General features: G+C 45.0%; 1 protein-coding gene across 3 annotated transcripts in view; it reads left to right on the top strand.

Annotated features, from left to right (window-relative positions):
• Nucleotides 1-24319, top strand: part of ELP1 (elongator acetyltransferase complex subunit 1) — a 40225-nt gene extending 15906 nt beyond the window's left edge. For 2 of the 3 annotated variants that reach the window (XM_054002937.1, XM_054002936.1), the window contains exons 19-36: nucleotides 234-307; nucleotides 928-1006; nucleotides 1288-1367; nucleotides 2866-3006; nucleotides 4083-4168; nucleotides 5255-5403; nucleotides 6263-6386; nucleotides 6801-6898; nucleotides 8041-8242; nucleotides 17655-17716; nucleotides 18244-18306; nucleotides 18422-18482; nucleotides 19032-19145; nucleotides 19794-19905; nucleotides 21035-21162; nucleotides 21563-21717; nucleotides 22711-22789; nucleotides 23788-24319. In XM_054002937.1, coding sequence (XP_053858912.1) covers nucleotides 234-307; nucleotides 928-1006; nucleotides 1288-1367; nucleotides 2866-3006; nucleotides 4083-4168; nucleotides 5255-5403; nucleotides 6263-6386; nucleotides 6801-6898; nucleotides 8041-8242; nucleotides 17655-17716; nucleotides 18244-18306; nucleotides 18422-18482; nucleotides 19032-19145; nucleotides 19794-19905; nucleotides 21035-21162; nucleotides 21563-21717; nucleotides 22711-22789; nucleotides 23788-23855 — 1875 coding nt within the window. In that variant the 3' untranslated portion in view covers nucleotides 23856-24319. The other variant, XM_054002938.1, reaches the window with a different exon arrangement.
• Nucleotides 24320-24942: the final 623 nt, after the last annotated feature.

Here is a 24942-nt window from a genome sequence, read left to right as displayed (position 1 = left end):
GGGTCATGCCTAGTTGGGTAGAATCCAACCTTCTAAGGAAGGAATGTTTCTGGACTGAGAGAATGTTCAGGTATTTTTCCACAGTTGTTGAAATTGCATGTCCTCTGAAATGAGCAACCAGTCCCATGCACTTGCAAGTAGCAGAAAGGCCTAAGAAAATGGCCAGTCCTCACTTTTCCCACAATGTAGGCAGAGTAACTAAAGTAAGTAATTGTGTGGGTCTTGTCTTATAGATGCCAAGAGGAAATCTGGAGACCATTCACCACCGTGCTCTGGTTCTTGCCCAGATTCGGAAGTGGCTAGACAGGTAAGTGGTGCTGGTGTATTCTTGCCTTCCCTCCTCCAGTCTGAGTTGTTAGAAGCTGACTGACCTGGAAAGGAGAGGGAGGCTAAACTCAGAGGAATTGACCTTGATAGAACAAAATTGTTCCTAGGGTGACCACCTAGAAGTCTAGTTTTCAGCTGTGCCAGGCACTTCTCACTTCACCACTGAAGGTCTGAAAACTGTGTGGGTGGGAGAAATCTTCATCTACATGTGCTGAAATTGCGTGGGTGGGAGAAACCTTCATCTGCTCCATTCTCCAGACATCTCAATCGCTTTAGGATTAAACTGGCTGTTTTCCATTTTTTACTGAATTCGTTTACATTGAAATTTTCTGAAAGGGAAATTGATACAAAATGTAGCACTCTTTTAATGGAGATAAAAATAATCTAAGCTCTGTATTGCTTTGTCCACCTTGCAAGCTGGTGTGTCCCACTGCAAGGGTCAGCAATGAACAGTATTAACCTTTCACATTTTTCTGGACGGCTATCTAGACAGCTTATTGTGTAGGCTGTTCCCATCCCACTGGTTCTGTGCTTAGCTCTAGTAAGTTCCTTTGCATCTTATCCACTAAGTAAACTGTCCCACTTGATTAATTCCTCCAGGCTTATGTTCAGGGAAGCTTTTCAGTGTATGAGGAAGCTGCGAATCAACCTCAATCTTCTCTACGACCACAATCCCAAGGCAAGTCTGCCCAGCTCTCTTGTGTTGTTTGCCATACTAATCTACCCTGGAATCCACTGAACAGTGCACTGTTCAGTGCACTCAGAAGTGTAGGTGGTGCTGTCATTTCTGCTTTCAGCAGCGATGGCTGTTCTGCACTGCAACATCATCGTACAGTCAGATCCAGTTTAGCATTTCTTTCATCCTGTACTTTCAGACAAGGTCTCTGAATTTATTCTTATACTTGATGTACATGTTCTTACTGTTCAGAATATCAGTGGTAATACTCTTGTTCATTTCAGGTATTTCTGGAAAACACAGAAATCTTTATCAGGCAAATAGATTCTGTGAACTATATCAACTTGTTTTTCACAGAACTGAAGTAAGTATTAGTCTGCAAATGGAATTATGCATGTAATCAGTGGTGATACGTTATTTTGTCAGAATATTGGCAACTCTTCAGTGTGGGTGCAAGGAATCAGAAATCTGGCATGTTGAGTCATAAAGGCTTGAGTTGGCTCAGTAGTTTCAGGGATAGCATGTCTTGTTGGAAATTCCAGTTTGCAGGCAGCCATTAGATTTTTGTAGCAAGTAATTAGTACATTATCTGAGTGCTTTAACTTTTCTGCTGGTTTGCTGTAGAGCAGTAAATGGAAGCAGAGAAAGTTTTGTTCCCTCATAAAGAGAAGCAAGGTGGCAGTGCATATCTAGTCTGAGGCCAAGATATTTGCTTGGATCCTCAAACCAAGTCCCCTGAGTTCTTTCTTAAAGGCTCAGTGATGAGGCTTTAAAGACTCAGTGATGAGCGATAGTAGTTTCAGGACTTTTCAAGCTTGCTAAAGTCAGTAACTGTGTAGGAACTGGTGTATCAGTTAGGTGTTTGGTTTGATTTTCAGTGTTGATCTGACCAGAAAGATAGCAAATGGCTTATTTTTCTGAATTTTTCAGTGGATATATCCATAGTGGATTTAGTGGAAGACAGCTGTTGTTGCATCCTGGGTTTGGGTTTAGTTAGGGGTTCTTATATATGTTAGTTAGCCGATTCAGTGTACGCCTGTGTTACCCCGATGTCCCCCCCCGCGATGGTCCGCTCCGGGTCACTTACCATTGGAGCATCACCATGCCAGTCTTGTGGTCACCCCCCTGTCCACTCCTGAGAGTTCTGTGTCTGTTACCCCATCCCTGCATTCCTTATTCATCCCGGAACCCTGTACACACCGCTGTTGTGTCCCCATCGGTTACCGTAGTCCACATCACTCCCCTGTTGTCTGTCCCCATTGGGCGGGAGGGCTTCTACCCACATCAGCCCCGCCCCCATAAAACCCCACGTGCCCTCAGTCCTGTCGCCATTTTGCCCATGCGGCGCTAGGGAGCAGCCGCTGTTCTCCATCCTGGCTCCACACAACAGTGGAAGCTCTCCAGCTAGCCGCAAGGACGAGGTGTGCCTCCTTCGCCTCTCTGCCTCACCCCAGCGCCGGCCACGGAGCACAGCCAGCCCCTGCTGGTGCACTGAATGCCACAGCGCACGGGCCATGTGGCAGCCCCAGTCCCGCCAAGAAACAGCGCCCTAGCCGGGCTCTCCAGAGCTGCCCTGGACCGGGGAAAACAACGCAACGCCGCAAGCTGTATCTTGCAAATCTTGTCTTCTGATTTTTTGGTGCTACTGAAGTTAATTGTTTGACCAGTTTTAGGGATTTTTTTTAATGCCTGTCTTGGCTGACAATCAGTTTCAACTGACAGATTTTTAGAGAGCTTCCTGTTAGCGTGGCAGTTAATGCGTAGTTCTTTTCTGCATGCATTTGAGTTCCTTAACCTTATTGTCTTTGTTCTGGGCTATGTCACGGACAGTGCTCTTATTCACATTACCTGTTTTTATGCAGAGAAGAAGATTTCACGAAAAGTATGTACCCATGTCTGAATGGTAGCAGTAACAACCAGCCATGCCAGCATCCTGATCAGAAAAAAGTAAACCTCATATGTGATGTGATGAGAGTTGCCATGGAACACATTGACCCTCAAAAGTGAGCACTTTTTTACTGTAGGGAAGGAACCATTAGAGAGATTTCTAGTAAGTCATTGGCAGGAAGCAAAGCTGTCCTTGACATTAGTTATTTGGCCCTAGGTTCTCTGAGGTGAGCTTGTGCTCCACAAAATTAACTATACCATGCCTTGCTTCTGCTGAGCATGCTGTCCTGGAAACATCTAATAATTTCACAGATAGCATACCAACATTTTAATACCAGAATTAAAATAATAGATGCAGCATGCTTATAAGGGTTTAGGAGATACACTCAATTTAGGATCAGTCTGTATGGGAATGGAGACATGAGCAAGATTTTCATCTTGGTGAGTTGCTGACTGTTTGAAGCAAGATATCAGCTGCTCCATTTGACACTGAATTACTTCGTAAATGATCAGCTCAATTTTCCTGATTGATTACCTTTTTGGTAACCATCCTCCTTGGACGAATCAACACCAGACAAAGATAAAAGCTGGGAAAATATGATAATAACAGTGCCTGGTGAAATGGTGCTAAACTATTGACAGCTTAATGTTAAACAGTAGAGAGGGGAGCAACAAGTGGTAAGTAGCTGCTGTGCCCTGAGAATTTAGACACTTTCCAGCAAATTATTTCAGAAAACAGAGCATTTGCTTGGCTGGGAAAGCTATTTTGAAATAGTACATTTGAGATGTATGGAAGTATAAATAACACCCCAGAAAGCTATCAGTTTTTTTAAAAAGGCTATTTTAGTGCCAGATTTCATTTGGAAAACTGTGTCCAGCTCTCTGAACTTTTGCAGAGAGAGTTCCTTCATCATGCTGGCTGGCATGGTAAGGGAAGCTCATTCTACTCAAAACACACACCTCCAGTGTTTTGACATGTTTGGGAAGACATGTTTGGGAAGACATGTTGAGTAGAAGAACTTTTCTGGTATATTCTCTTCTTTTCCTATGTTTGCTGCCTTCCTCTAGGAGGATCAAAGTGCCTGAGCAGTTTAATTTTTATTTTTTTTTACTAAGACATAAACTAGAACTTGAATGAACTGTGCTAAAAAAGGAATAAACTGTGTTCATTCACTTCTTCTCTTTTATTCAGATACTGCCTATCGATACTGACAGCACATGTAAAGAAAAGTCCTCCAGAGCTGGAAATTGCTCTCCAGAAGGTTCACAGTCTTCGAGGTTTTGTATCAGAAACTCAGAAGTTTTGAAAACGGGTGGTTTGCAGGAGCTTTACATTACGGAAACTTCTCTGTCCAACCAAACCTGTTAAGGGGGAAGCTTCCCATCTGACCATCCAGGAGCCACACTGACATTTGCACCACCTGAGCTGGGACCACCCCACATAGCTACATCCCCCACACTCAACATTCAGAGCAGGATTCCTTACCCGCTCCACTTCAGGTTTCCCATAGCAAAGTCTCAGGCATCCTGATCCTTAATATAATTTAGTCTCAGTGCAATAACTAAATGACAAAATAGCAGCTCCAGTGATGCCTCTGAGGAAGGACCCTGAACAAAGGAACCCCTGGGCCTGTGACAACTTTTATACCTTTGCAGTCTATCCCTGCAAAAATCTGGTGGTCCTCAGCTCCTACCGTATCTCAGTATCTCACAGGTCTCTGTCCCCTTTGTTAAGCAAGGGGTTGGCAGTTCAAACTGGAGCTCCCACCACCCAAAGTTCAACCTGCAGCTCCCAGTGCAGCTGCACCCTGAGACACTGCACTGGATGTGTTCTTCAACACTTCGATCATTAGCACAGTTCACCGAGAAAATGATTTTAAGGTTGCTGTTTATGGAGCAAGCCAAAAACCAGAAATTGACTTAAAACCAGCTGTGTGTTTAGGTACAGCAGCATATCAGCTAAGATAGGCTGTTGTACACACTCTCAGCTCACCCTTTTGACCAGGTCTGCTGGCAGATACCCTAGAGTTGGACCTGTTTTCACTTTCCAGTTGGAGCTCTAGTTCTCCCAGCATGGAACAGGAAGTTCCTATTTGGATTCTGGTATCCCAGACTAGCAAACTTTGCCTTTATTCTGTGCTGATCCTTTGAATTCATCACATTTGCACACTCACTGCTATGCTTGGGATGGTCCTTAAAGTTGCCCAGTAAAGGTAAAGTAACCCTTCTGCAAGATAGAGAAAGCTGTTAGTCTGATGGTCCGTCTCTGATGTCAAGGTTGTGCTTGATGATGCATCCTTACCTCACAGCAGGGCTCCACTGTTGGTGGTGTAACAGTTCATATGCTGCTTTATCTTGTTGCAGAAAGCGTTACACCAGATGTCCAAGCTGTGAGTGCAGAAGAAGCACTAAAGTACCTGCTTTTCCTTGTGGATATCAACGAATTGTATGATTATTCCTTGGGGACATATGACTTTGATTTAGTCGTCATGGTGGCAGAAAAGTCTCAAAAGGTCTTGGCTTATAGTTCCAGCTAAGGAACTTATTTTTCTACTTTCTCAAAGGTTCTTTGTAGTCTGCAGATCAGCCTGCATGTTTTCTTAGTAATGGCTCTCTACCCAGGCAGGATTCCAGTTGCTCAGAAGCCCTGTGTGTGCTTGGGATGATGTTGGGCAAGTGTCATGTCTCTGCATCCTTTGGTTCTTCTTGAACAGAACACAGCTTTGGAAATCTATTTGTGTTCAAGATGAAACAGTGCTGTTCTAGAGCAGCAGGTCAAAGTAGCTCTGGGGAAGAGAGGGATTGGTATCTGAAGTTTTGTGACTGCATGCATTTAATTCTCAGTACTGTACTCTTTATTCTTGCTTATTTAGTAGTTCCCATGATAATAGCATGTGTCTTCATGTGGGTTTAATGTGAAATCTCTGAACTGAAATGCCCATCTGCATCTTCTGAGTTTCCTAATGTTACAGCAAATTCTGCTGCCCTTCAGTTACAACACCTTATTTGTGTTAACAGGTTTTATGACCCTTGTTGTGGGGAAGTTGATCAACTTTATGGCTGCAAATTTATGCATAATCATAGATAATAGAAAACAACATTTGATATGACACATAGACTTGAATTTTAAATCTTAGCAGCCTTTAGATACTGCTGAAGTCCGTGTGGGAGCCTGGTAATTTAAGTTAGTAATTTCTGACAAGAGTATATGCACAAATTGATTCTTTAAGATGGCTTACATTTGGAGGAAAAAAAGCATTTTTTAGTGTATTATCATATTTTTTCACATACAGGACTGTCTGTTGGTGAAGATGGGGGCAAATAAGGATTTTAGCAGATTAGCTCAATTGCAGTTTTTATTATTCTTTGCAGGACCCAAAAGAATACTTGCCCTTCTTAAATACCCTCCGGAAGATGGAAACCAATTATCAGCGATATACAATAGACAGACATTTGAAGAGATACACAAAAGCTCTTGGCCACCTCAGCAAATGTGGTAGGTGTCCTAAGGAGGATTTCTGCAGTGTAACATTTCCATTTTGGAGAGCCTTTGAGGGGAAATAGCTAAAGAAAGAGAAGGATTGCACAAGACCATCTTACTGTTAATGTGGTGAACTTCTGCTACTTGCTTTTTGTACTGTAGCTTGGTGCGGGAAGAAATGTTTACTCCTCTGTGGTCATGAAGCACACGAAGTCTTGTGTTGTTCCTGTTCAAGTCAGATGTGCCTGGTTAATATCTCTGGCAAAACCTCAAGGAAGTGAACACTTTGATTTTACAGTAGGAGAATGGGTGGTCTTCTACCCAGGCACCTCTAGTTGCTTCTCCATGTTGTGAACCCAGACTGTCTGGGAGCCGGGAGGGCCATGTACTTCCTTTTTAATGTTTACAAAGAGTAAGTTATTTCTGCAGGTCCTGAACACTTCTCTGAATTTCTGAACTTGGTGAAGGATCAGAATCTGTATTCTGAGGCCTTGAAGCTGTACCCCTTTAGCACTCAGGAGTACAAGGTGCGTAAACTTGTGACAGTGCAGTGCCAAAGGTTTATATTCCTTTATGCATGTATTTGGATCTCCTCAGCACCTTGCATGAGGGCAAGAATGAAACTGCAGCTGCATGTGTTCAAGTTCTGTAGGTCATTGCTCTTCCAATGTTGTCTGAGACCCTCTTCTGAGATAACCACTGGAATGACTCTCAGCACTGTGCGACTTGGTCATCAATGGTTGTTATTCCTTTGATCCTGTGACTCAGAGAGCACCTGGAGGTCCTGTTTCTTCTGCTACACTGTCTTGAAGTGTGCTGAATAACTCCCATAACCTCAGGAAGACTTCTCCCTGTTTTGACCTTCCCCTGTTTTGCAGGTTGTGTGGGGACAATTCGTTATCCTTAAACTATTCTGAAAAGTGCTGAAGAACTTGGACACTTTTAGATGTGCTTTTTCCTAGTGCATAGTGTCCCATATTGGTTTCAGTGTTACTGAAGAACTTCAGCTTGTCCAAGGCTGAGATAAAATGTAAATGCATTTAATATAATCTAGTGTAGATACTGTAAATACACAACACACAAGCCTTTGTACAAGGAGAAGTCGAGTGAGAGGGGAAATAGAAAAAAATCGGTCTATTTGCAGCACAGTGAAAGCAGAAAGGAGTCTTTATTCATGAGGGAGGTCTGTTTCTGAATGACCCCTTGGGAGTATTTTATTATTCCCTCTGTATCCTTTCAGTGAAATCCACTTGCCCCTTCTCGTGGAGATAGTGAGCTTTGAGTAGCCTGTGCATATAGAGTTACAGGGCTTGCGTGTTCCCTTGTGCCAGTGTTTGTTTCCTAAAGTGGGTTGGTTCAGAGAGATATTCTAACAAAAACTGCTTATGTGGGTGGGGAGGAAGGGTCTGGTTTCCTGCAGTATCTAGTTTACCCAGCATTTGGTTTGGAGAGTTAGGTACCTCTCTGTGTCACTTGCTGTACCTGTGTAAAGTGTCTCCATGTGCTAATCATCAGCCCTTGACTTGATATAGTATGAAACAGGGTAGAAACTTCATGCCTGGAATCTCCTTGGAGAAGCTGGATAAGAGGCTTTTGTTGATGGGCCCTTAATTTTTACTAATGGAGGACTACTACTGACTTTTTTTTTTTTTTTGTCCCTGTCTTTCAGGATATCAGTGATGCATATGGGGAGTATTTGATTCAGAAGCAGCTGTCTGAACAGGCTGCATTGATATTTGCTCGTGCTGGCATCTTTGCAAAAGCACTTGATGCTTTTCAGAGCAGTGGCAGCTGGCAACAAGCCCTGTGCATGGCATCACAGCTTGGTTACACAAAGGATAAGCTGTCCAGCCTGGCACGGAGCATGGCAGGTAGGCCTTGAAGAGATGTAAATGTACAGAGCAGAGTGGCTGCTGTTATTTTTGGTTCACTTCAATTTTTCCTAACATTCAATGAAAACTTCAGTATTCAGCAGGGCTTTTCTTAAGTGAGAACAAAGATCCCATGTTTCCCCGAGGTTTTCGCATTTGCACATGACCTTTGTTTCTCAAAGGAACCAAAAGATGCTGAAGTTGAATTGGTAGGCAACACAGGAGCTGCCAAGCAAACTGTGCCCTTGGCTGCCCAGTCCTAACTGCTTCTTGCATTGTTCCCTTGCAGCTGGTTGCCAGACTGCTCTTCCAAATTGCCTCATTAGTTAACTTCAAGGAATGGACGTGCACTGAAGTGTCTGACGTAACTGAGGCCTCTAGACGTTAACTGGTGTATTGCGGCCTGGAGTCCCGGAGGTCCATCTGGCCCCCGGGGCAGCAGCTGCCGTAGGTGTCCCGGATAGCACTGTGCTGATGAGGCACAGCCTGCCTGGGCCCTTGGGCTAGCTCCCAGCCGCTGGCTACTTTAGCAAGCACTTGTGGAGTGATTCCAGCTCTAGTGATTTCAGCTCTGTGCTCGCAAAGTGCCTCAGCAGAGGCAGGGAAGGTGAGAGGTGAAGGCTGTGTGGAGTTCTGCGGAGATGTCTTTATTGGCAGCTTCTGCAAAGGGTTCCAGTGACAGCTCTTCCACTGAACAGGGCAAAGGTATGGGTTTAAGTACACTGTTGGGGGATCGGGAATTGTCCAATGGCTGGTGGTCAAGGAGACTATGACCTATAGCCTTACAGAGAGATAACAGGGGTCTGAGTGCAGAAGAGAGACAGCTCTGGTCCACTCATCATGACTGCATTTCTTATCTTAGGCTAGTGACCACCGTGGAGGCCTTGCAGGGCCTCTGACTGCTACAACTCCACTTTCTGTATTTAGTAAAAATGCATGTCCTATAGTTCTTTTGAAACAGTGGACAAGGCATGAGAACATAGCTAACACAATGACAATTACAACGAAAATCCACAAAATTCCCTTAACCAAAGATGCAACTCATCCCGTTAATCCCCATTGAAAAGGTCATTAACCCAGTCTGGGTTGCATTCTACTTTTAAGTCCTTCACAAGTTCCTTCAGTTTCTGGATGTTTGCGTGGATGGATTCTGAGCCTGAAGAGAGGCTGAAGCAACACATCCCTTCAAAGTCTTGGCAGCCGTGTCCATGGGCTAGCAGTAGGAAGTCGATCGCTGCTCAATTTTGAAGTGATGCATGTCTCGTGGTTTCTTCTTCCTTTAAAAGATTGCTTAGGGCGGCAGAGGTATCACTGGCTTGCTTGCTGAGCCAACACCCTAAGTGATTTATTTCCCCAAGAGCTTTAGCTGCAGCCACCCAGGGTAGGAATAGGGAGACTGCAATCTTTTTTGTTTTGTTCCAATCGTATAATTTTGGATCGCAATTTTCATCAAATTCCGTGTAGGATCTTTTGTGGCGTTTTAATTTGCTTTCTTTTTTCCAATTATGTAACAAAGTAATATTTGGAGTGAGGGTGGAAAGTTTTCCAAGGCTACAGGGACCTCCCTGAAGGCGGGAGGGAATCCCAGCCCATACTCTGTCACCACAGATGAGAAACATTTCCTTGGGTAATACTTTGGGGTGGAGAGAGGATACAGAGATCACCCGAGCAGTGTAATTACACCAATCCGGATAGGTATAGGCTTTCTTAATGGGTGATACATCCTTTCTGTATGTGTTTTTTGTCTGGTCAATTTCTGGCCAATTGTTCTTTGGACGTCTAAAGTAAAATTTGACGCAGTATGTTGCCTTGGAGGACCCCAACAGGTCCAATTCTTGGGGTTCTTCTTGAGCATTGGGCAACATTTTTGTCCACTCGTCCCAAGTATCTACCATGTTGGGTCTCTTACCTGTGGTGCGGAGAAGCTCTAAATTGTAGACGGGCCAATCATCTGCTACGAATGGAATCCCTACTAAACATGTGGAAAGTGGGTTATCAATGCTTCGCATGGATAAGCACATGTTAGCCTGTTTTAATATTTTCACTAAGGTTACCCAAAACATTGTGGCTAGGCTGTGGGCTAATCCAGCCGTAGGCATACTGTACGTTGAAGAGCATCCAGGCAGCGGTGAGGACAGCACCAATGGAGATAATTTTCATCTTTGGATAAGGATGGGGCTTCTGATAGGGAATATAAGCAACATTTGTTATCTTTATGGTGGTAGGAGAGGGTTTTCTCCCTTGTTCCTTCCCTTCCCTCCCCCCTTTTTTTTTTTTTTTTTCTTTTTTCTTCTATAAGCTAAGGATGGGGGAGTGGGTGTAAGGTTAGAGGTTTTTGGTAAGAGTTAACAAGTTAGGAAGGGAAAGTAATAGGGTTTTTTAGGGTAAACAAAGGGGTAATAACATATAGTTCAGAGAACAATTTGTGTTCAGGCTGTTTCTAGCTTATGGCTTAACTGCTACAGCAGATGTTGTTCCACTTTGTTTTGTCTGCTGTCGCATGATGGGATGGTCTTTTCTGTCTGTGGACATTCGGCGACGTCTTCGTCTCCAGGCAGAACTTGTCTGATTTTGAGGAGGTCTTGTATTTGACTCCGGAGGATTCATGTCGCTGTTTGTGGGAGTAGTGTTTGCAGTGCCTAGGTATGGCTTTATGTTTTTTCCTGGGTACCATCTTGGACCAGATGGTAGTAGAACACATGCATACCCTCTACCCCAAGAAATCAACTGGAAAGGCCCAGAAATTTGATGTGTTTCCGGGTCCTTCACTAGCACTGGTGGTTTCTCAGTGAGCTTTGCTTGGGTGGTATTTGCAAAGTGGAGAAGTATTGGCGGGTCAGGCTCTGATGTTGTACCATTTAGGAAATTGATAACGTAGAGAGCCTTGCAAAGTCTCTCAACTGGAGATATGATTTCTGTCTCTCTTCACTGCTGATTGAGGACTCTTTTGAGGGTTTGATGTGTCCTTTCCATGATTGATTGTCCTGTGGGTTTTGCTAGTATGCCTTTCTCGTGTTCTATTCCCCATTCACTGAAGAACTCTCTTAATTTTCGAGAGGTATAGGCAGGTCCATTGTCTGTTTTGATTTGTTTTGGTACTCCCAGGGTAGCAAATGCAAGGAGGAAGTGCTTTATGGTGTGCTGTGTCGTTTCTCCTGGATGAGCTGATGCAAATATTGCTCCCGAAAACGTGTCAACTGATACATGCACGTATTTTGACCTCCCAAAAGGTGTGAAGTGAGCTGTCTGCCACAGCTGGCAGCTGTTCAGTCCTCAGGGATTGACTCCTGTCCCCATAGATGGTATCTGGTAATTCTGACAGTTTGGGCATGTGGCGACAATAGCTTTTGCTTGATCTTTTGAAAGCTTGAACATTCTAATAAGGGCTGGTACATTTTGGTGGTAAAATGCGTGTGACAACTTTGCCTGGGCAAAGATGTCAGGAATGTTAGCAGTTTCTATTGCCATGGCCAATGCATCCGCTTTCCTGTTTCCTTCTGTGATGAAACCTGGGAGATCAGTGTGCGACCTCACATGCATTATATGGTAAGGTTTCTTTCTGTGAGAGATTAAGCGTGTTAGTGCCGAAATCAATTGATGTAACTTTGGGTTGGAAACCTCTTTGAGAAGAGCATGTTCTGCTCTCATAGCTATACCTGCAACATATGCAGAATCTGTGACAGATTAAAGGGTTCGTCTTTGAATTTCTCAAAGGCTCTGACAACAGCTGCTAATTCTGCAATCTGTGGAGATCCCTCCACTATTTGGATATCAGACTCCCAGTTTTGAGTCTTAGGGTCCTTCCAAGTTATTACAGACTTATGGGATGACCCTGAGCCATCTGTAAAAATTGTTAGAGCTTTGAGAGGTGTTTTACTTTGGACTAATTTTGGGGTCAGATTAAAGACTGCATTAGAAGGTTTGTGTTTTGGGATATGAATGGAAATTTAGCCTGTATAGCTGTCTAGGGCAAATTGGAGGTTTTCATTGGTCTGGAGCAAATGTTCCAGATCCCCAGTGGTTAGTGGCAAATATATGCATGTGAACTCACACCCAGCAAGGGAGCGGAGGCGAGTTCTGGCCTTTTTTATTAAATGTCCCATTATTTCCTGGAAGGTGGTAATTGTCTTTGAAGGTTGGTTATTTGTAAAGATCCATTCCAGTATCAATAAAGGGTCTCGGAGTTGAAGATCCCATTGGAAGATCAGTCCATAGAACCGAGGTGCTTTTCTGAGGATGACGAACTGGAAAGGCAGCTTGGGCTCGAAGCGATGGGCTTGGTGTGAAGACAGGGCTTCTTGGACCTTGGCGATGGTGTCTCGGGCTTCTGTTGTGAGCGTGCATGGAGAGTCTAGGTCTTCGTTGCCACGAAGAAGGTTGAACAGGTGAGCGAGGTCCTCTGTTGTAATTCCTAACAAGGGGCGTACCCAGTTGATGGATCCGCACAGACTGTGTAAGTCTCTCAAGGTTTTTGGGTCGTCTCGGATAGCAAGTTGCTGGGGTACAATTGTCCTTTCTCGGATCAGGAATCCAAGATAAGTCCATGGGTTGGTGTATTGTATTTTGTCCTCACGGATCTCGAACCCTGCTTTTTCTGTGGTTTCGATTGTCCCTTTAACTGCTTTTTCTAAGTAAGTTTTTTCTGATGCACAGACCAGGATATCATCCATATAGTGGTAGATGATTGCATCTGGAAATAGGTTCCGAACAGGAGACAGGATGTGAGCAACGTACCACTGACGTATGGTAGGTGAGACTTTTAGTCCTTGGGGGAGATAAAACCAATGATATCTTTTGAGTGGAGCCTCTCTGTTAAGAGAGGGAACGGAGAAAGCAAACCGTGGAGCGTCCTGGGGGTGCAGCGGGATGCTGAAGAAGCAGTCCTTAATGACTATGATGGCAAGTGTCCAGTCTCGGGGCAGCATCGATGGTGAAGGCAGTCCAGGCTGGAGGGCACCCATGTCCTTGAGTACCGCATTAATTTTGCGAAGGTCATGGAGGAGCCTCCACCTGTCCGTCCCAGGTTTTTGCAGTACGAAGACTGGAGAATTCCAAGGGCTGGTGGTCTTGACGATGTGACCTTTGGCGAGCTGTTCTTCCACAAGGGCTTGTAGTGCGCGCAGTTTTACTTTAGAGAGGGGCCACTGGTCAGTCCAGATTGGGTCTTGGCATTTCCAGGTGAGCCGAGGTGTATCTGGTAGTGCGTGCTCCTCAGTGGCCCCAGTCAGAAATCCTGATTGGGAATATGTAGGGAGGTCCCCCACTGGGATAGAACATCCCTTCCCCAAAGGGTGATGGGGCTCTTACCACGAATGGGTGGATGGTTGCCAGCTTGCCTTCCGGCCCTTCGACGAGGATGTTGTGCTTGCTTCGCATGGACACTGTGGCTCCACCAATCCCTGAAATCATTCCTGCTACCGGTTGTAGTCCCCAGTATGCTGGCCATTCCGAGCGAGTGATGTTGGTCACGTCCGCACCGGTGTCCAGCATCCCTGGTAGGTGGAACTTTTCTCCTCTGTAGGATAGATCGCACTCGATGGTAGGCTTACTTGGTCCCACAACTTGTGCCCACATTACTGTCAGATTTAGAGGAAGCTGTTCCCTGTGATTCTTTGGGAGTAGAAAGGCTTGTGCGATAGGAGTTCCCTTTGAAAGAAAAAATGGTAAGTCCTTGCAACACAGCTGAACAGAGATTTCTTGTCCTGGGTGCACTGTTTGTACCTCTGGAATGACAAAGATTTCCCCTGGCCATGGAGAGTGTCCCCTATAATTAAGATGTTAAAAGGACCACCTTTTGGCCCATGCTTGCCTGTGGGAACACGATAAATATCCTTATTATTAAAGTCAATGGACAAAGCAGTTACCAACTGGCGCCGTGTTCCCATCTGTATCTCTCCATGGGTTGGATCTTCTCCATGTGTCCTGGAATCTGCAGGGATGACACGTGACTGGATCTGGGTGGCTTTTGATTTGCTGTCTTTGCGCGGGGCCTGGCCGCGCTCTGCTGGAAGTTTCCCGAACTCTGTTGGTATCGCTGCTGGTTCTGGGGTCTTTAGTAGGTGTTACGGGGGTTTCGGGTAGGTGACCTGTCTGGACAGTCCTTTATAAAATGTCCAAATTCCCCACAGTAATAGCAGCAGTCCTGGTCTTCGGAAGTTACTACTGCATACACACCAGAAACTCCTTCTGCAATTCCCTTAGAGACTGCTTGGGCCACTGTGTTTTCAGTGGACAGATGACGTGTGCAGCTTTCCACCATTTGCTCTATGGTGGGTTCTGTATCCAAGGGTAAGGCCCTCAAAATTGTTTTACATTGTTCGTTTGTATTTGACAAAGCAAGCTTGCACAACAGTTCTTTTCTTGCTTCTGTGCTCTCTATCTGTTTTTCCAGAGCAAGTCTGTCTACAAACTTGATAAAGCTTTCATCTATTCCTTGTTTAATACTAGAGAAGTGCTGGGTAGGGATAGAATCATCTGGGGTAAGAAGCAATGAGGTTTTTGCTGCAATAGCAAAATCTTGTAGTGCTGCCTTAGGTAAGGTGTTAGCTTGGTCAGAGGGTTTCTATATATATATTGGGACTATAAAGTCTGGCTTATTTGCATCTTGAGCATAGGTGTCTGATAATGTTTTTAATTGCCTTTTCCACTGTCTTTCCCATAGCATATATTCTGCTGGGGAAAGAAGGCAGTTGGCAATGTTTTTGAGGTCACGAGGGACCACAATATGCGCCGAAAAAAGCGCTTCAAGGAAATTTCTGAAAATATGTGAACTTCTACCATGTTCTTTGGGCTATATTTCGTATATATTTCTTTATTTGTGTTAGGTTCCCACGTTGTTCTAGTAGTGCCCCCCCGCCTCTTTTCCCCTTTATATAATTTACTGGGAAGGCAGTAATTCTCTGAGCTAGTTCCCAATCCCCTGCCCGAGTCGCTTCCATTTTAATTAGAGTCCATGGATCAATTTCGTCTGTGTCAGATTCAGACTCACTGTCCTCTGATGAGGTGTGGTCAGGAGGTGCTCTATGCTTTTTTGGGCATGTTGGAGCAACATTTTGCAGGGGTGTGGGAGATTGGACAGTGTGGGAGGTTGCCGTTAGGGGGGCATTGAGGGTGGGTAGGTGGATGCATCGCTTCAGAATACAGGCAGGGGAGAAGGGGGGGAGAGGAGGAGGTGGGGTTGGGGGGTGCTGCTGCCGCTGGCACCAGGGAAGATGCAGAGATACTCACTGGCACCATGGCAGACAGGCAGGTAGGGGTGGTAACGGGGGTGGAGAGAGTCGTGGTGGTGGTGGGGAGAGGCGGGGACGCAGCGGGCTGCAGGGCGGTGTTGGGGCAGGGCAGGGCGGACCCGATCGAAACTGACGCGATTGTACCCGAGCGTGAGGCGGGGGCGCAGTGCGAGCACCGCGCCGTGTTTTGCATAAGCGAGGAAGCTGAGTTCTGGCTTGCTGCATCCGGGGTGGGGGTGGAGGGATGGGGGGGGTGGAGGGATGGGTGGGCTCTGTGGACCCCGCAGGTGCAGGAAGGGTGGGTGGGGGCAGCACGGTTCCCCTGTTCTCCATCCCCGGAAAGACTGAGCCGACAGAGAGAGGACTGTTATCTGAGATATTAGCATTTGGAGGATCTGCTATAGAAGATAAGTTTGGAATTTCCTCAGCTGCTGTTAAGCTGGTTGTGTTAGCTTTTTCCACCATTTTTTGCGATGTAGTGAATGAGAGGCAGGGATTTAGTAACAGAAAACTCTTCTTGGGTTTGAAAAACATATATTCTTGTCCCTACTAAGTCCCAAAAGGAGTCTGAATTAATCATGCTTATGTTAGCATCTGGAAACTGAGAAAGGATCCATGTTTTAAATTTTTTCAAGTTAGTTTTTGAAAGACTGCTTTTAGAGAAAGAAAAGTTGTTAGCATTTAGGAATTCTAGGATTTGTAAATATATATCTCTCTCGTTCTGGGATTGTTTTAATTTACTAGAGTTTGATCCCATTACTGTAAGTTCCCTTGCCCCCCCCCAGCAGTGAAAAAGAGAAAAAAAAAAAGAAAAAAAACCAAAAAGGGGACCCAAGATTAAAAGCGCGCAGAAAGGCTGTTTTAAACTTACACTTTTTTCAGCCGAAACTGGGTCAGAGACTGCTGGGTGGTGGTCTGCTCTGTCCAGCTCCTGAGGATTTTGGCCCAGATGGTGATATTCAGGTTCATTGGACAACTCTTCCAGATAGCTTCTTCTATAACGGAGAAGTTACCCTCAGAGGGTCATGGCGGGCCGAGGCAGTAACGATCCCCGAAGGAATGCTGCTCTCAGGAGTACCAAGATGTCTGTTCTCCCATTCAGGCTGCCACGTATTACGGCTTGGTGTTCCCCGGGGGTCCATCTGGCCCCCGGGGCAGCAGCCGCCGTAGGTGTCCCGGATAGCACTGTGCTGATGAGGCACAGCCTGCCTGGGCCCTTGGGCTAGCTCCGAGCCGCTGGCTACTTTAGCAAGCACTTGTGGAGTGATTCCAGCTCTTAGTGATTTCAGCTCTGTGCTCGCAAAGTGCCTCAGCAGAGGCAGGGAAGGTGAGAGGTGAAGGCTGTGTGGAGTTCTGCGGAGATGTCTTTATTGGCAGCTTCTGCAAAGGGTTCCAGTGACAGCTCTTCCCCTAAACAGGGCAAAGGTATGGGTTTACGTACACTGTTGGGGGATTGGGAATTGTCCAATGGCTGGGGTCGAGGAGAATACGACCTATAGCCTTACAGAGAGATAACAGGGGTCTGAGTGCAGAAGAGAGACAGCTCTGGTCCACTCATCATGACTCTGCATTTCTTATCTTAGGCTAGTGACCACCGTGGAGGCCTTGCAGGGCCTCTGACTGCTACACTGGTGCAGGTGTTGTGCCTATTCATCAACCTTAAAGGCTATTGGATAATTTGGAGCTGCATCTTGTTTTCTCCTTGAAGCCAGCTAGCAGCTAGGACCAGCTGGTACATAAAAGCTGTGTGTTGTCCTAAGGAGAAAAAAGTAGTTGGTCACAGAATATGTACTCACTAACACATGTCAGACATGAGGTGTGGTGTGGACCTGGTGTATATTTCAGCAAGAGAAATTTCATTTCAGCAAGAGAATCATTACTCAGAGGCAGAGTTTATGAAAGGCCACTTAACACAGAGGAAGTATTGCTTCTGGAACTCCAGTCTTCCAGAGCTGGATACTCCGGTATTTGCTTTTTCTGTCACTTAATGTGATTTAAATACTTCATGCCTTTAATGCTTTTTTATAGTGCCTTTTTTAAATTACAGCTGTAATTTAACAATTGAGTATATATGTGAGCAGATAGAAAGTGTCTCAGTGAGTAGGATTTTTCCTCTACTTTGTAGTTTTTTGGCACAAAATCCAGCTGTTTCTGAAAAGCTGAAACTCCACTTTTTCTTGTAGGAAAACTAGTTGAACAGAGAAAGTATGCAGAGGCAGCCATACTCCTGGAGCAGTACACTCAGGTAATGTCATCTCTCTCCTGCCTGTGACCCAGGACTGCCCAGTATCTGTCAGTCAGATACACCATCTGTGTTTTCGCTGTTCTCCTGCACCACATGCGATTCTATGCATGCTGACAGCAAAACAGTCTGTGCCATGGGTCCCCTTGGGGAGGGCAGAGCAGGCCTGGGTGATGCAGTGAGCAGGATGGGGATAAATGCTGTATCCCTGAGTTTTTCCACTCGTGAAGCCTCCCATGCTTTGCTATGAAAATCTTTTGTCTCAGAGAGCCGAAACATGAGGGCTGAAATAAGGAAGACAGAGTTCCAGAGGGATTTCCCCTTAGTGTGGGAGAACTTTTTGCTGAGTTGGTTTGTGGTTTTTGTTTGCTTATTTGGGTTTTTATGTCAACACCTCAAAGTATTTGGCATAGTAGTGTTTTCCTCTCTTGATTGTGATACTGCTGTGTAGAAATACTCATTTGAATAACTTCTATCTGAACATGTATTACTAACACCAGCAGCAGCCCATGGTTGCTCTTTCCTTCTAGGACTATGAAGAGGCTGTTCTCCTGCTCTTAGAAGGGGCTTTTTGGGAAGAGGCTTTGAGACTGGTAAGACATTTCAAACCACAATAACAGAAGTGGAAATACATCTTTAGAGTGCAAAAACAGAGGGATGTGGTGTGGGTTAGATCCTTAAATGATACTTTCTCTTTCCCTGATCCAGATTCACAAGTATGGTAGACTGGATATCTTGGAAACCAACTTGAAACCTGCTATTTTGGAAGGTGAGTCTGTGCAAGAATCTAAGATTTCTCTGTGCTATAGAGGCTAAAGAAGATCTTTGCTGGGTCTGTGGGAAGTCACAGCGTTCCAATACTGGAAGGTGTATGGAAGGATACTTTGCTTCCACCTAATTGATGCTGCTCAGTTAGCTGCACTTGGCTGTCCTTGGTGCATCTTGAAGACTCCGGGATGCAACAAGGCTCCTTTGAGCTTTTCCAGACCTCACAGTCATAAGCTGCAAAGAGATCTGTGTCTGCATGTCCATGAAGAAGCAGAACAGTCCTTGTTCCAAAGCACATGTGGCAGCAGAGCTATGGATCAGGGAAATGGCTATCTGTCCTGTAAGCTTTGATGAGTAGCTTTTGGAAATAAAAAATTATTTGATAGCTTTATTCTCCCTCACAGGAAAATGTTCTTTAGCTTGTTCTTCCTTTTCATGCTTTATGAGTTGAAGATTTTTTTTCTGAGCTTGTTGAAGGCTAGCTTGTGTAAAAAATGCTTTTCTGTTTCTCTTGCACAAATGTTTATGTTTTGATTTTCTTAATGATCAGCTCAGAAAAGTCAGCTGATCTTCCTAGATTCCCAGAAAACATCATTTCTTCACCATAAGAGTCGCCTGCAAGTGGTGCGAGAGCTGAAGGAGAAGGCCTGTGAGAACCTGCAGGGTTGGTATTGAAGTGCATATGACTTCCTCCTGCATAAGTAACTGTGATCTTTTTTTTTTTGCAGTTTCTGTTTGCTCTGATGGAACTGTGCTCTCCATTAGCTCCAATGGGATCTACAGCAGTAAAACAGCACCCTTCTCAACCCCTCCTCACTCCATACTTGGAGTGCGGTTACTCTTGTATTTTCAACTCTTCCTTGGGTCACAGCTTTCACGCAATGAAAATGCACCTGAAAGCTCTTCAAAACGACAGCATTGTCTCCACAGTGCCAGCTTGGCTGGGTGAGACAGTGCTCAGCATGTCCTTAGTGCCAAGTACCTATAGGCATATTCACCTGCCAGCTGACACAGGCTCAGGGAATTTCTCTGAAAGCAGAATGCTGTCCTAGTCCAGATCTGCTGCACTGAGATTGTCATCCTTCTGATTGTGCTGCTCAGTATCACGATCCCCACCAGGGCGAAGGAGCAGTGTTGTCCTCACAATTACTGTTTCCTCTTGTATGCTGGCTCAGTGGGGTTGGGAGCCATAAGGCTCCCGAACACCAGCAGGTAGAATGACTTTGCCCAGCAAGCTGCACAGATCAATCAGAAAGCTTTAAATAATTCTGACCTTTTTCCATACTTTGACAGTTGTTACCATGTTTTGCAGATTATGAAGTGCCAAATTGCCCAGAATTGGAGCTTTTCTCTGAAACCAGCAGTGTTGTGACAGCCAGTGACATGAACAGCAAATACACACACAGCAATTCAAGAATATCAGTGTAGGTATCTGCCTTCAAATCAGGTAGTAACTGTTCTGGCATCAGCATTCAGGAGGTTAGCTTGCTCATGCTTGGTATGCTCCTCCTTGCAGCTGTGTGTGCCTTATGGCTGCTTTAATTACAGGCATTTCATGGTTATTTTAACTCTCATTGGAAGGGAAAGAGCAGAAAAAGCCAGAAACTACTAATGCAACAAGAACAGCAGAGGAGCTGATAACACAGACTCTGGGTGGGTTCTGGCTCCCATGGGTGTTGGGCATGTGGCCAGAATGGCTGGCTTGTAGAAAGCTAGACACAGAACACAGGCAGAGCCTCTCAAACATTAACAGCTTGTGTATGTCTTGTGTTCTTCGGCCCAGATTTTGCACTTGGTGTGTGGGACTTGCTACTAAATCTCATACCAATGTCTTCCCACAGTGATTGTGTGCATTGTTTTTGAGTACTCTCAAGAGTATGAGCTACAGTGTGGGGTGGAGTGTGTAACAGGCTGGTGTAGTCTGTGGGACCACTTCTGAATTCCCTGGCTGAATTGTGGAAGAATACAGCTGTGGGGAAAATGTGGACTTTTTAGACACTTTTTTGTTGTGGACCAGATGTAAACAGAAGGAGAATGCAGCCTTAATATTCAGCATCAGAGTGTGTGGATCGCTTGGGAGCATTATGCACATAGGTCTGGTCTATGAAAGAAGTTGCTTTCCTGTGATTGTTTAGAAGCTGAGCAGGCTCTGGAGATGGCAGAAATTAAAATGTTCACAGCCAAGCACAGACCCTGGCCACCAGTGTTTTAAGTGGACTTCAGCTTTGCCTAATAGTGACCACTGTTTTGTGCTTGGAGCAGCTCCTACTCTGTGTTGCAGACATGCTTTAACCTTGCTGGAACACAGAGCAGTCCTTTTTGGAGCAGAGAAACAGCCTGACTCCTGTCTTGTGTTTTGGACCACTAAGGATATTGGTTGAATAGCACTGAAAACATTGTCAGAGCACCTAAGGTTACATGCAGTCGTCTGTCACTGGAGAAGGCAAGGACTTGAGTGACAGGTTTCATGCACACTGTTGATGTTCCTTCAGACTTAACCCTGCTTACAGCTAATCCTGTTGTGCACACTGTAACTGAACATGCTGTTTTCAGGCGATCCTCAAAGAACCGACGCAAGGCAGAGCGTAAGAGATACAGCCTGAAGGAGGGGAGTCCTTTTGAGGATATTGCCCTTCTAGAAGTCCTGGGAGAGAGTGTTCGTGCTGTTGAGACTGTGAAAGGTAGGACAGTTGGTGATCTTAATCCATGCTGCAGCTTGTGAGGATGAGGACAGCTAAGGTAGTGTGCCCCTTCTTGTTCTTAACTGTGTATACTGTAAAGAAAAGCTGCCTGGTCCATACAGCTATCTGTGTTGGACCTTGGTTTAGTTAATCTGCCTCTGTGCTCAGAATAACATGAACTCTCTGCATTTGAAGTTGGGAGCAGAAAAAAGAAGCCTTCTCAGTGCCACTACAGATTTGTCTTCTTTTTGTTCTTGGACGCTGTAGGGGCTCAGTAGGAACAGAACCATTTCTGAGTTGCTGCTCTCTTTCCTGTGTCCTGATAGCAAAAAAAAATGCAGCTGTTTATTTAGTATACCTGTGTTGATTGCTATTTTATTGCTTCTGTTCCCTCCTGCAGGAGAGATACACATCCTTCTCAAGCAGCTTGTGCTCTTTGGTTATGATGAGCAAGCTGGGGCACTGCAGCAAGTCCTGGAAGAGGTTTTGCAGTTGATGGAGACCTCAGTCCCAGAAATCTGGACTCCAGACCTGCAGCAGAGCTCTGTCAGCCTGGTCTGTGCTCATCCACAATACCTATCACTCTGACTAGACAGTATCAAGTGTTTTGCATTCTCCAGCAGAGAGCCTAGAATCCTTCCATGGCTTTCAAAATCTGGCATTTTTTTCTGTTAGAGGTTGAGTAGATATTCTGGGCAGGACCTGCCAAGTCAGTACACTATTGATGGGTACAACATGTATAGCCTACTTTGTCCCCTGCACTGAATGCCACATTGGATGTGATGAGATCTTCTGAGGCTTGTGTTGCCTTGTCCTAGTGATGATTTGTTTTTATAAGCTCCATCTTAAGCAATTTGTAGAATATGGGAACACTCCCTTCTTTTCTAGACCTAATGGTAGAAGTGTACTGGAGTAGAGTAGGTCTTGTGCAGTGAAAAGCTACTGGAGTGGTCAATTAAGTCTGAACCATAATCATAAGGAGTAAATTACATAAAGAAGGGTTATGTCAGGCTTCTAAGCTTCAGCTTAATGCAGAATAAGGAAATCACAAGGACTTTAGTTAGTTCCCTTCCAGAGTAAAAAAGTCTTTATTTCTAATAAGTGGTTTCTGAGCATTTATGGTGAACACAAAATGTTCCTCAGTATCTTCCCCCTAACTGCTGATTAGCAGGACTCTTAAAGACAGATTAAAATTGTTCTGTGTGACAGAGAGCAAAGACTCCCAGAAGAACTTTAAATATTGATGGTGCTGTAATGAAGTCAGTCCTGCTGAATCATGACATTTTATGGTGCTGTGAAGAAGTAGGTGCTGGATAAGAGTTCTGTGTCATGAAAAGCTGTATGAAAGCAGTTCTCTCTTTCTGCCTCTGTGTTAACTTTTCTAAGACATTACTGGGCTTTGATCACACTAATCACGCTTTAATCCTGTCCACTTTGTACTGTGAGGTGTCCTAGTTTTGGGCAACCATAGCAGAGTTTCCTTTAAGGGTATCCCCCTGTTTGTGCCTTGCATTGTTCAGGCTGGAACATGGCTATTTCTTCTTACAGGTCTTGGGACCCAATTCAACTGCAAACAGCATTATGGCTGCTTATCAGCAAAAGAGGATGATGCCTCCTGTTGTACAAGGTTAGTTGAGGGTCTGAGTTAAGTTTGGGTGTCAGGGAGGAAATGTCAGGGAGGTTAATGGGCTTGGAGGCTTTCCAAGCACTGCTACCTGCCAACAGTTGTACCAGTTACTCAGCTGTGGTGATTCCTTGCTTTTCTTTATGGTGTACCATCCTGCCTTGTGGCTTTCTTAACAAAGTTTATTTTGTTCTGAATTTGTGTTCTAAAACTGTTTGAGCTTAAAACTATAAAATACTTCAACTGTTCCTGGGTTCCATGGGTGTAATGTCAGTCTGTTGTGAGGGAATTGAAAATCTGATTTCTTAAGGAATGTGTTAGATAGTTCTTCTTGTAACTTACCTGCTGAATTTTTCTCTCTGGCTTTGGCAGTCAGGCCAGGCCTCCGATCAGACCAGGCTACAGTCTGTCATGTGACTTTGCCACCTCAAAGTCCTTGCAGTGAATACAAAATTAGAGCTGAGAGACCTAGCAAAGGGTGGTCCCAACTCCTCAGTCTTCCCTCTTTCCCCTAGTCCTACATCCTCTTTCCCTGCTAGTCCTGAAATTGCCTGGGGAGATCCTCTATTGAATCTATAGATGCAGCCTGTCTATTGCCACTTGCCAGGGCTGGCTTCAGAAAAAGCCTTGTGTCTCTTACTCACTGCAGAAGGAGCCAGCTCACTGTGGTGCATAATGGACCAGTGACAGGTGAATGAATGGAGTTCTGCTTTGTGTCACTAATGGTTGTGGCTTTGTGCCTGTGTCTCCTCGTTCTGACCAGTAACACTTAACGATTGAGAGGGGACTGGGTGTGCCCAGATGTTTCCTGGTGAAAGCAGATCTTCTGAGGACACTGTCCTGTGCAGGCTGGTGATCAGTCACTACAGGGAAATGATAGATGTCAAGAGATTTCTCGTCATCTTTTGATGTAAGAAAAGTGAACAAAGTATTTGACAGCTCTTGAAGAAATTATATTGCTATTACCCCCTTTTCTGACATCTGTTCCATTTGTCTTTCAGATCCAGAAGTACTGACTCCACCAAAATTCAATAAAAATCTACAGTGGAAGCTGCATCTTCTCCAGTAACCGGAAGCCAAGGAATCCCTGTGGACTCTGAACTCTAACTTTTCATATAATTTCATTATATCTTTGCAGAAGCCTTTGCTGTTCTGGTGTTTCTAATACACTGTTCTTAGGGCTGTGCAAGTGAAGGGTCCCTCCACCTGGTGCAGCTGTGACTGTGACCCATATGGTGTCACACTTACAGGCACAACCACTCATGTCCACTGCAGAGGTGGCTTGTGAGGCTGGGGAGCAAAAGGATATGCAGCTCTGAAAGCTCCTACTACTGATTCCCCCCTTCTGGATGAAGCAACCCCACCAGTATTGGGTTATCTTTTCTGCCATCCCTCCTTCCCAGAGTTGATACCTTCCACAATGACAGGCCACATTTTAAGCACTTCAGCCTGCTTTAGAGAACTTGCCTGTAAGACTGTACCAATAGCAAATTGCTGTAGTTGCTTAACAAATTCTTTGTTTTCTCTGCTGAAGCTGGGTGTTGCTGATACCAGATTTTCATCATTGCTTTGTTACATCAGAGCAAATCCCGCAGTGCCAACAACCATTGTTGTATTGAAACTGGGCCTGTTCACACCAGGAAGGTCTTGGACAGAGGAAAACACAAATAAATGCAGGGCAGAGGTGTTGGTGTCCCACTCTGCTGGGTAATACTACCCTAATTATCTGAGATCAAAGAAGATAGAGTAATGGTGCTTTATGGCACTGATCGATCAGCAGCTGTATCCTGATAATGCTGTGCACTATTGCAGAACTGTGTCATCTGGAAACTGGTCTTGTACTGAGAATTAGGTTTTACCCCAGAATACTTCTGTCATCTGATGCAAGAAGTAACAGCAGTAATTCTGGGAGCAGAGGAAGGGGACAAGGCTGGAAACCCTCTCAGTGGTAGCATCCCCTTCTTGGTTAATTTTGGCCTGGCAGCTGCAGTGCTCAGGCCATTTCTGTTGGGTTCTGTAGAAAAACACCATACAAACAAGGTGCTTGCTGTCTGTTGGAACTGTTTAATGGCACAGCACTGAGCTGTGTTCCGACTGCACAGCATGAGCATGCCAGTGGTGCAGGTCACTGTTTTTGTGTGGCAAGAACTCCATCA

The sequence above is a fragment of the Vidua macroura genome, chromosome Z (assembly GCF_024509145.1).
Source record: "Vidua macroura isolate BioBank_ID:100142 chromosome Z, ASM2450914v1, whole genome shotgun sequence".
In the NCBI taxonomy this organism is placed as follows: domain Eukaryota; kingdom Metazoa; phylum Chordata; class Aves; order Passeriformes; family Viduidae; genus Vidua; species Vidua macroura.
The sequence above is the reverse complement of the archived record's forward strand: the minus strand, read 5'-3'. Positions and strand labels throughout refer to the sequence as shown.